This window comes from Sebastes umbrosus, chromosome 24, assembly GCF_015220745.1.
Source record: "Sebastes umbrosus isolate fSebUmb1 chromosome 24, fSebUmb1.pri, whole genome shotgun sequence".
Taxonomy (NCBI): Eukaryota; Metazoa; Chordata; class Actinopteri; order Perciformes; family Sebastidae; genus Sebastes; species Sebastes umbrosus.
The window spans coordinates 14,201,849-14,213,909 of record NC_051292.1 but is presented as its reverse complement, the minus strand read 5'-3'; the positions used below and the strand labels follow the sequence as shown (position 1 = coordinate 14,213,909).

Below are 12,061 nucleotides of genomic sequence, written 5' to 3'. Positions count from 1 at the left end.
TTTACTCATTTAGCGGCTGGCTAGTTAGCTAGCTAGCTAATTCCACCATGCTTTCATGCTACACTGGTAACAGACAATGAGCAAAACAAAGTTGTCAATCAGCTGGTGATGTGCTTTTCTACGCTAGGACAAGTGTGTGTGGATGAAGCCTTATGTTGTTAAACTTTTACTAATGTAGTGGCTGGCTAGTTAGCTTGCTAATTCCATTTAAATGCTAAACTGTTTGAATTGAGTGCACATGGGAGAAGTTTGCCTCTGTCAGAAACCTCTTCTGGTTTAGGCAGCAACTCTACTTGGTTAGGTTTAGGAAAAGATAATGGTTTGGGTTAAAATAAACCCTTTCTGGCAGAAAGCCCTGAAGGCAAAGACTTCTCCCGTGTGCAAAATGAGCCGAACAGTCGAGGCAGAGGCAACGTATACTAGCCAATCACATCACAGCACAGACTCAACATTGATTTCTGAGGGGAAAAGCTCCACAGGTTGACCTCATGTGTCTGTGTTGAGCCATGTAATGTGAAAACTAGCAGGGTGACACATACATCTGTAATAAACTAAAAAAAATATGACTTTGTTTTGTTTTACATCAAACATCACATACAAAAGACAATATTAAGGAGCTGACTTTCCACCAAAATCCAGACATAATGTGTTTGTAGTTAGTTGAGAAACTGAAGCCTAAGGTTCAGGTTTTATCTACTTCTTTCTGTTTGTTACAAGCAAATCTGTTATAATATGAAAAACATCTGGTATTGGTATATGTAGTGTATATGGTATATGTATATTTAGTAGTATGTGGAAATTAACTGCAGAACTCCATCGTTCCACAGGGTGGAGCTGCAACAGAAAGCAAGGCAGAAACATCTATTTAAATTTGTTAATCTACAGTTCTGTTGTCATAAACAGAACTGATCTGCAGAGGCATCTTTGGGTTCAGAATATATGAATGAATGAAGACAAAGTGAAACCCAGGTCCAGGTGGAGGAGGTGGTTGAGTGTGGAGCAGAAGGAGTGGAGGAGTCTCAGTGTGTCTGCAGAGACTGTGCAGAAGGACAGAGTCCAGATACACTGATGATACTCTGTCAGGTCCAGAGGAACACACAGGGATGATGGTGGTTAGAGATCACCACTTCCATCTCTTCAATCTGATGAGAGAAGAAGACAACAGAAGTCATTCATCAGTGTTTACAGAGACTCCCAAGAAAACATAATCCAGACTAAAATTAACACAGTTTAAACTGCCAGATGCAGGAAGGACAGCTGGCAAAAAAATCACTGACTGTGTGAATGTGTAAATTAACAGACTTTTAATATCACTGCCACATCTAGAGCACCATAGATCTGACTAGAACTAATTACACGTGTGTTCCATTAAATCAATGTGTTGATTAGATGTGTTCTTATAGAATAGAATAGAAGATACTTTATTCATCTCCTGGAGGAATCACAATACTTTAGTCTTATTCTTTCAGCTCCAACCCCGGCGGTGTGAAACAGACTTGGGAGAAAGTACAAAATAAATCTATAAACATAATTCACAGCGGTAAGCAGGCTTACTTTCACATCTTCTAATCACCCACGGCATACATAAAAGTATTGGTAGCAAACTAACCAAGGCAACACATTCAGTCTGAGGGACTGTAGGAACACGACTCTGACGTGTCTCACAGCAACATACGTCTCAAGAAGCTGATTCAGATGAGTGACTATATGAATATCATATATGAATATATGATAAGAGATCATGTACTGATTTTGTGTTATTGTGGTTATATATATGTCATTTATGTCCGTTTCACACCGCTGGGTTTGCAGCTGAGAGAAGAAGGCTACATTATTGTCATACAGGTCATAACAGTACATGTGATCACATTAACTCAGCAGAGTACACAAAGTAGTTCTAGTCAGATATATGGTGCTCTAGACGGGGCAGTGATATTACAAGTCTGTTCATTTACACATTCACACAGTCGGTGACCTTTCTGCATGTGTCAGTTTAAACTGTGTTGCTTTTAGCCTGGATTATGTGTTCAAATTCTTTGTCTCTGTGTAATATTATCTTATGATCCACACAGTGGAAATAAACTGCTGAGAGGTTGGTTTCAGTCACATTTCAATGTTTCATCTACTTTTAAATATTACATGACAAATATGTAAATATTAGGGCTGTCAATCCATTAAAATATTTAGTCACGATTAATCGCATGATTGTCCATAGTTAATCGTGATTAATCTCAAATTAATCACACATTTTATATCTGTGCAAATTGTACCTTAAAGGGAGGAGACATGAACACAACAACATCTTCTTCACATCAACGCTAACACATGATCACAACAAGCTTCTGGCTGATCTGATTGGTTGACTGTTCTCTCTCTGTCTGTGTGTCACTGTTCTCCTCTCACAGCTTAACGGAGGAAACGCATCACAACAATACTGCTGAAACCAGCATGGACCGACTCCGACTGTCTACTTACTTCAGAGTCTCCAGTCTACAGTGTGGACTCTTCACAAGATCAGACAGCTGCTTCACATCTGAATCCTGCAGCTTGTTCTCTCTCAGCTGCAGCTCTCTCAGATGGGAGGGGTTGGACTTCAGAGCTGAGGCCAGAGAAGCACAGCTGATCTCTGACAAACTGCAGTTCATCAATCTGAATAAAGAATAAATGATGAAGATAAAAATCACTTTATAATCCAATCAGATGCGTTCAGGTTTTAAATATGTAGCTCAAGATTTTTCAGACCATATTTGACTTTGTGACTCGGGGTTCAGAGGACGCTGTGACAAGACTACAGTGCTTGAGGCAGCTCTGTAGGAGTGTGTGTTCAGTCAGAGTCTACTTCCTGTGTTGCTTTCAACGACATCAAGCTCTCTCTGGCCCGCGCTACCTCACACAGTAGTAAACATTGTGGCTGCACCGGCTGCTCTAAACACCATGAAAAACACTCTGCTTGTATGATCTATTAATGTTTAGAAATTCTGAATTTGATATCTTAGAAAGCAGAATAGGGGCAACAGTCTGGAAACAGACATGTTTTTCCATTCTCTCTTTTCTTTTTTCCATACTCATCTAGACCTGGAAATGACTAAAATCAAATTCCATACTTCTCCATACTGCGTAGGAACCCTGAATATTAGTTGAGAGGATCTTCTGTATCCAGATGTGACCATTTACCAACAATGATAAACATTCATTTACTTTAACAACTAACAGTGGACATTTTCTACACTTTCTTTAAGAAACACAAGTCTTTTGTGACTGCAGACTAAATTTAGTTCAAGAAACATGAAAATATGAAGAAAAGGACATTAACAACTTTATGGATGTAAGTTATGTTTGTACATAAATCAGGTTCAATTGTTAATTAAACATATAAGATCTCTAATAGTAACAGAGAGTCAGTGAACTGACCTCAGAGTCTCCAGTCTACATTGTTGACTCTCCAGAAAACCACACAGGACCTTCACTCCTGAATCCTTCAGCTCGTTGTCTCTCAGATCCAGCTCTCTCAGATGGGAGGGGTTGGACTTCAGAGCTGAGGCCAGAGAAGCACAGCTGATCTCTGACAAACTGCAGCGCCACAATCTGAAAAAGAATAAATGATGAAGATAAAAATCACTTTATAATCCAATCAGATGTGTTCAGGTTTTAAATGTGTAGCTCAACATCACTATGTCCTAATCAATGATCTTTCCCCTAAAATGAGTAGAGTGACTTTGTCATTGTGTTATTGTGGATCATCATAATGTCAGCCTTCTACAGACATCATCCAAATGTCACCACAGCATTCATACACCTGTTCATGTTAACACACATCAATAACATGCTGCTGATCTCAGTGTTCATCTATGTGTGTGTGCTGAAGGATCAATATCGATGATCAGACATTATTTGTGGAACATGTTGAAACAATCAGAAACCAGAGAAATATTTCTACTTCATGAAGTAAACTTGATCAATTCAGAACAAATATTCAGGGTTCCTACACATTTTACATTTTACATTCCAGACTTTTCCAGACTTCTCTGTAGATATTTCAGACCATATTTGACTTTGTGACTCGGGGTTCAGAGGACGCTGTTACAAGACTACAATCAAAACCAGACCGGCCAGCTGGAACACTGGTCACAGTTCATCACGTTCATGATGTAAATGACTGAGCCAATCAGATTTCAGCCAGAACGAGGATCAGTCCAAATTAGGAGGGGCCGCTCGTCCCCCCCCCTCAATATGTAAAGTATTAGATTGTCCCAGTCTGACAGGCAGCGTTCTGCTCTGTGCCGTCTGCCTGCAGTTACCGGTTACTTTTTATTATTATATTATTATTGTTATGTTGCTCATGATGAATAGTTGGCCCACATTTGTCTGCCAAAGTGCCGCCCTAGGCAGTTGCCTAGTCGGCCTCTATGGAGGCGCCGGCCCTGGCTGTGACGTACAGGCGTAGAGGCAGCTCTGTAGGAGTGTGTGTTCAGTCAGAGTCTACTTCCTGTGCTGCTTTCAACGACATCAAGCTCTCTCTGGCCCGCGCTCTCTCACACAGTAGTAAACATTGTGGCTGCACCGGCTGCTCTAAACACCATGAAAAACACTCTGCTTGTATGATCTATTTATTTTTAGAAATTCTGAATTTGATATCTTAGAAAGCAGAATAGGGGCAACAGTCTGGAAACAGACATGTTTTTCCATTCTCTCTTTTCTTTTTTCCATACTCATCCAGACCTGGAAATGACTAAAATCAATTTCATACTTCTCCATACTGCGTAGGAACCCTGAATATTAGTTGAGAGGATCTTCTGTATCCAGATGTGACCATTCACCAACAATGATGAACATTCATTTACTTTAACAACTAACAGTGGACATTTTCTACACTTTCTTTAAGAAACACAAGTCTTTTGTGACTGCAGACTAGATTTAGTTCAAGAAACATGAAAATATGAAGAAAAGGACATTAATAACTTTATGGATGTAAGTTATGTTTGTACATAAATCAGGTTCAATTGTTAATTAAACATATAAGATCTCTAATAGTAACAGAGAGTCAGTGAACTGACCCCAGAATCTCCAGTCTACAGTGTGGACTCTCCAGAAAACCACACAGGACCTTCACTCCTGAATCCTGCAGGTTTTTGTTGTAGCTCAGGTCCAGCTCTCTCAGATGGGAGGGGTTGGACTTCAGAGCTGAGACCAGAGAAGCACAGCTGATCTCTGACAACCAGCAGAGACTCAATCTGAATAAAGAATAAATGATGAAGATAAAAATCACTTTATAATCCAGTCAGATGTGTTCAGGTTTTAAATGTGTAGCTCAACATCACTATGTCCTAATCAATGATCTTTTCCCTAAAATGAGTAGAGTGACTTTGTCATTGTGTTATTGTGGATCATCATAATGTCAGCCTTCTACAGACATCATCCAAATGTCACCACAACATTCATACACCTGTTCATGTCAACACACATCAATAACATGCTGCTGATCTCAGTCAAGTCTGGAATTCGAGGATCAATATCAAATCAGACTTGTTGGATTTCATTACTTCATTTATTACATGGCCTTCTTCTCACTGTATCTGCTAGCCTAGCAGGTTTATGTCATTTACAGGAAAGGTCCACATTTGTTCAAGTGTGTCTGTAAACAGCCACATGTCATATGTACATTAAAAGAGTTATTGGTGGCAGTAATCATTCCTCCTGTGAAGTGGTCCCTTCATAACACAACTACACTGTAAGAAATTACTTCACAAGTTTAAGTGAAACTAATATGAAGATTCAGCAGTCTGAGTCGACAAATCAAAGTTACACACTGTTTAGTACCAAATTCCCTCTTTGAGTTACTATTCCTCCTGCAGCTCAACAAGGAAACTGTCAAACACAACATACTGACTGGATACATACTAAGGCTGGGCAATATATCCATATTATATCCATATCTTGATATGAGACTAGATATCGTCTTAAATTTTGGATATCCTAATATCTAGGGTTGTCAAAGTTAATCGTTTTAACGCCACTATTTTCTTTAACGCATTAATGCAATAGATCTTCCGGAGGTTATAGCGGCTCAGTTTTAAAGCTAGAGTGAAGATACTGGTATCATAGGAAACTGGAAAACCTGATGAATCCATCGGTACCAACCATGTCAAACTAGCTCCTCGGGAAGGAGGTTAAATAACGGTCCAAACTTACTCTAAAGTTTGGCGAGGAAAAACTGGCATGGGCATCTTCAAAGGGGTCTCTTGACCTCTGACCTCCAGATATGTGAATGAAAATGGGTTCTATGGGTACCCACGAGTCTCCCCTTTACAGACATGCCCACTTTATGATAATCACATGCAGTTTGGGGCAAGTCATAGTCAAGTCAGCACACTGACACACTGACAGCTGTTGTTGCCTGTTGGGCTGCAGTTTGCCATGTTATGATTGGAGCATATTGTTTTATGCTAAATGCAGTACCTGTGAGGGTTTCTGGACAATATCTGTCATTGTTTTGTGTTGTTCATTGATTTACAATAACAAATATATACATACATTTACATAAATCCTATTTGTCCACTCCCATGTTGATAAGAATATTAAATACTTGACAGATCTCCCTTGAAGGTTCATTTAGAACAGATAAAAAAATTGTGAATAATTTGCGATTAATCGTGATTAAATATTTTAATGGATTGACAGCCCTAGTAATATCGTGTTGTGTTGTAAGTGTCGTCTCTTCCTGGTTTTAAAGGCTACATTACAGTAAAGTGATGTCATTCTCTGAACTTACCAGACTGTTCTAGCTGTTCCATTATTGGTCATTTACACCAAAAAATATTATGATATTTGATTTTCTCCAAGTCACCCAGCCCTAATACATCTAACTCAGACTGCTGAAGCCTCTGATTAGTTTAAGATCAACTTTACAGGTCATTTTACACAGAACAAGACTGTGGATTTAGTCCTCATCTCGTAACACTCAGGTTATACGGGGGTTGCTTCACAGACAGAAGGAATGATGACAGACATCAATAACTCTTTGAATGTACATATGAACATGTGAGTATTGTATTCAGATAGACTTGAACAAAATATGGACCTGCAAAGAGGTTTCTGATGCAGAATATTAATTTGGTTTTTGCTTCAAATAATTAGACAATGCTGACATGAAAACAGATCACAGTTAGATCTGCTGTCGAAAAGAACATGGGAATAACTTAGAACCATAGAGACCTCTGATTAGATGGTGTCGTTCATAATCATCACTTGTGTGCCTTTAAGTTGGTGCAATACGTGTTTGTTGAAGAGTGCTGCACCTTTAGACATGTTCCAATAGAGCGCTACAGGAATGAGTCCTAAAACCCAGAAATGAATTAGCATTTTAGCACTTCCTGTTCCCTCGTCTGGAAGTCAATGGGTTTTTAGTTAGATGCCTGAAATAAGGTCTGTGGTTAAAGGTCCAGTGTGTAGGATCTGGAGGTATCTAGTGGTGAGGTGAGGAGATGACAACCAACTGAAGCCTCTCCTGTGTGCCAAGCGTGTTGGAGAGCTACAGTGGCCGACGTGAAAACGTGAATGTCCCTCTCTAGAGCCATCTGGAGCAGAGCCAGTGTGTAGAGAGTGTGTGTACAAACTACATAAACTACAGTCAGTGAACTGACCTCAGAGTCTCCAGTCTACAGTTTGGACTCTCCAGTCCAGCGAAAAGCGGTTTCACTCCTGAATCCTTCAGGTTGTTGTCACTCAGGTCCAGCTCTCTCAGATGGGAGGGGTTGGATTTCAGAGCTGAGGCCACAACTTCACAGTGAGTACCTGAGAGTCCACAGTCAGAAAGTCTGTGATGACACAAAAATTACAAAAAATGTTATTATGAAAGAGGACAGTTTATATTTACTTCATGCATTTGATGACTAAACAGTTTGATATATATTTCTTTGATTAACATTTACTCCTCACATCAGTGGTTCAGCTAATCTTATCTCACTGTTTGACATGAAACAATAATTCTCATCACTCTCTCAAACCTGCAGACTTTTAATCTTTGTTTTTCTTTAATCTTGCAGATGAAGAGAGAGAACATGTAGTTACATTGAGGCTTCCCTAATGTCCAGTCTGTCAGTGTGATCTGATCCCAGGTCTGTCTCCACAAAGTCAGCATGAGGCCTTCTTGATTAGAAAAGCATTTTTAAAACTCAGTGAATAAGTAATAATAATACAGTTGATAAAGATGACCTCTCTTTGCTAGCTACCTGCTGCTTTCAGGTTCACGTCCATAAATGGGAAAATTAAACAAATTGCTATAATATTAGACCTGTACATAATTAAACATTCATATAATTAGATATGTTGATGACTGCATGGCGTTTTGTCATTAACACTCTTTTCTGAGCATCAAATGTATTCAGCTCTCAAACACATTTAATGAACCAATGAGGTTGCATTATTTTCAACATAATGACATCAGAAAGATGATATCAATGTATCATCATTAAAAACAGAACATTGATCTTTGGTTTGTATAAGATCTCTTAAAAAGTCTGAATTCTACCATTCTGCTGTTATATATTCATCAGACTGCTGTTATTGGTGGAAGCTGTGTATTTCCTGTTACTACTCTTCTCTACAGCAACAAGAGAGAGAAACACCAGAGTTTCCTTCTGTGAGTAACAGAATAAAAGGAAAGACTTCAAAACAAGATGATGGAACACAACTTGAATTCATTAGCAATAAAATGCACCATTGCTCGATTCAACACACTCAGGGGTTTTACAACGACAAGCTTTGTCTCGTATGACCAGTAGTTTACGGTGGCTAATGCTAGAGTTGGGTTGGTTTTGCCGGTCCGGTCCGGTGTACGAGCTTAAACCGGTTTGATTTTATGCTAACGACACGTTCTGGCAAATTAAAAAGTAGCCGACTTCAACAACCTGTGCCGACAGAGTCACAGTGCTAAATCCAGCCTGTATTGCATTACTAATAAGCAATATGACAACGTGATTAATGTAATATTATCATATAATGTTGGTGTATAAACAAGAAGAGGTTTGTTTACTAGGAAGTTCATGTGTTTTTTGGGGTGATGAGACGAGACATGGCAGAGCTGGTCTCAAAGAAAACTAAAACTACAGCAACATGGCAACAGTTTGGATTTGAAGCCAACGAAAGAGATGAGCCCAAAAACACACGAGGTAAGGTGTAATGTGGTGCAAGGCCTATTGAAAGCAAACCCCAGCACCAGGACTCTGATCCCAGGACCGCCCCGACTCCCCGCCGGATCAGCAAACGTTCTGTTGCTGCCGTTACACCGGTTAGACCCAGCGCTCCACCAGACAGCTGATCTTTTGTTTTTTTCATTTGTTTTACCAGGTTCACATGTCGTCTCCATCACCCAAAAACATAAATAAGAAAAAACTGTAAAATGTAACAATTATTAGAAATAAATAGAATAAGTGTTCATTAACTTGACAGCTAGAAACACAAACTACTGAAACATTTTGAACTCAACATTTGAAACAGCTCAAGAACATCTGTGACAAAATACAAAAACATATTTATGTAATAAACACGTGGAACATTTATAAGAATATTATATTTTAAGAATAATTTATAATGTGTATATTTGAAGAACTAAACTAGTAATCTACACTGATCTATAAAGTTAATCACATCTGGACTTACAGAGCTTTTCTGCAGTTCCTCACAGCTGGAATCAGTCTCCGTCGTCCCTCCACTGATGTGTTGTACTTCTTCAGGTCCAACTCATCCAGAACCTCCTCTGACATCTGCAGCATGTAGGCCAGAGCTGAGCAGTGGATCACAGAGAGTCTCTTCTCTGATCTGTTCTCTGACTTCAGGAACTCTTGGATCTCCTGATGTACCGAGTGGTCGTTCATCTCCGTCAGACAGTGGAAGATGTTGATGCTTCTGTCAGGAGAGATTTCGGTCTTCTTCTTCTTCAGGTTGTTGATGGCTCTCTGGATGATTTCTGGACTGTTGTCTGTCTGACCCAGCAGACCTCCTAAGAGTCTCTGGTTGGACTTCAGAGAGAGGCCATAAAGGAAGCGAACAAACAGGTCCAGGTGGCCATTTTTACTCCTTAGGGATTTCTTCATGGCTCCCATCAGGAAGACATCCAGGGTTGAATGAACATATTTTTTTCCCAGGAAGTCCTTCAGTACCTCTGTGTTGCTGTTTGTGTAACAGTGGAACATGTAGACTGCAGCCAGAAACTCCTGAATGCTCAGGTGAACAAAGCAGTAGACTGTTTTCTGGAAGATCACACACTCTCTTTTGAAGATCTCTGTACAAACTCCTGAGTACACCGAGGCCTCTGTGACATCCAGACCACACCGCTCCAGGTCTTCTTGGTAGAACATGATGTTTCCTTTCTCCAGATGTTCAAACGCCAGCCTCCCCAGCTTCAGAAGAACTTCCCCGTCAGCCTCCGTCAGCTCCTGTGGACTCGTCTCACGTCCCTCACCGTACTTCTGCTTCTTCCTCTTTGTCTGAACCAACAGGAAGTGTGAGTACAGGTCAGTCAGGGTCTTGGGCAGCTCTCCTCTCTGGTCTGTAGTCAACATGTGGTCCAGAACTTTAGCAGTGATCCAGCAGAAGACTGGGATTAGACACATGATGTGGAGGCTCCTGGATGTCTTGATGTGTGAGATGATTCTGCTGGACAGCTCTTCATCACTGACTCTCCTCCTGAAGTACTCCTCCTTCTGGGCGTCAGTGAAGCCTCGTACTTCTGTTACCCTGTCAACACATGCAGGAGGGATCTGATTGGCCGCTGCAGGTCGGGAAGTTATCCAGACGACAGCTGAGGGAAGCAGATTCCCCTGGATGAGGTTTGTCAACAGCACGTTGACTGATGACTTCTGGGTGACATCAGACACAACCTTCTTGTTCTTGAAATCCAGTGAAAGTCTGCTTTCATCCAGGCCGTCAAAGATGAACAGAACTTTACAGACAGCGAGCTTCTCTGCTGTGACCTTCTGTAATGTTGGATGGAAAACATGGAGCAGCATGAGAAGACTGTACTGCTCATCTCTGATCAAGTTCAGCTCCCTGAACGAGAGCAGAACCACCAGACTGACATCTTGGTTCTCCAAGCCCTCCGCCCAGTCCAGAGTGAACTTCTGCACTGAGAAGGTTTTTCCAACGCCAGCAACGCCGTTTGTCAGAACGACTCTGATGTGTCCCTGTTGGTCAGGTAAGGCTTTAAAGATGTCCTGGCACTTGATTGGAGCGTCATGGAGGGTGTTCTTCTTGGAAGCTGTCTCAAGCTGCCTCACCTCATGTTGGGTATTAACCTCTTCACTCTGTCCCTCTGTGATGTAGAGCTCAGTGTAGATCCTGTTGAGGAGGGTTCCACTTCCTGTTTCATCAGTTCCTTCAGTCACACATTCACATCTCCTCCTCAGACTGATCTTATGTTCATCTACAACCTCCTGCAGACCTCTATCTGCTGAAAGAGAGGAAAAAAGTTACAAATAGAGAAAATGTGCTTATTATTTTTATTGCCAATATTGAAGTGATCAATATAAAGTAAATAAAAAAGCAGTAAAGGTCAAACAGTCTAGTTTTAGTGGAAGCATCAGAAATGCTCCTTTTTCTCTCAGTCGGTGCACATGTTTGATTGACAGCAGAGGAGGCGGAGCCTCAGCTGTCCGTCTGCAGCTCTTCATCTAAACAGCTCACTGTGGCTGTTCCTTCCTCCCTGTAATATTTAAAACTGATCCACTCATCAAATAATGCAGAATATCTTCATATCTCGTTGTGTGGACATGTTTTTATTGAACAGCATCAATAACAAAAGCCGGGTTTCCACCAAAAGTTCCTGGGACTTTTTAGTCCTACTACTTTTAAGGAATAAAAGGTTCCTTCAGTCCACTGTTGTCTGTGTTTCCACTACGGTTTAAAGACCTGTGAAGATTCAGCAAATTAGTCCTCTGATGTATGAAAAAGCAACATGACATGTGACGAGAGCTGTTGGTGGTTGCAGTAGTAAACACACTCTGCAGTCTGCCGTTCAGTGTGTCGTCCGTTTCATCTAAAAAACACGCTGGAAAATAAACATTAG

General features: G+C 40.6%; 1 protein-coding gene across 1 annotated transcript in view; it reads right to left on the bottom strand.

Annotated features, from left to right (window-relative positions):
• Nucleotides 1-524: 524 nt before the first annotated feature.
• The window catches only part of LOC119483778 (protein NLRC3-like), a 66,908-nt gene continuing 55,371 nt past the window's right edge, over nt 525-12,061 (bottom strand). The window contains exons 4-9 of the mRNA XM_037762248.1: nt 9,658-11,446; nt 7,641-7,814; nt 5,055-5,231; nt 3,412-3,585; nt 2,476-2,649; nt 525-1,142 (exon numbers count right to left, since the gene is read on the bottom strand). Of these exons, the coding sequence (XP_037618176.1) occupies nt 1,121-1,142; nt 2,476-2,649; nt 3,412-3,585; nt 5,055-5,231; nt 7,641-7,814; nt 9,658-11,446 (2,510 nt within the window). The 3' untranslated portion in view covers nt 525-1,120. The remainder of the gene's footprint in view (nt 1,143-2,475; nt 2,650-3,411; nt 3,586-5,054; nt 5,232-7,640; nt 7,815-9,657; nt 11,447-12,061) is intronic.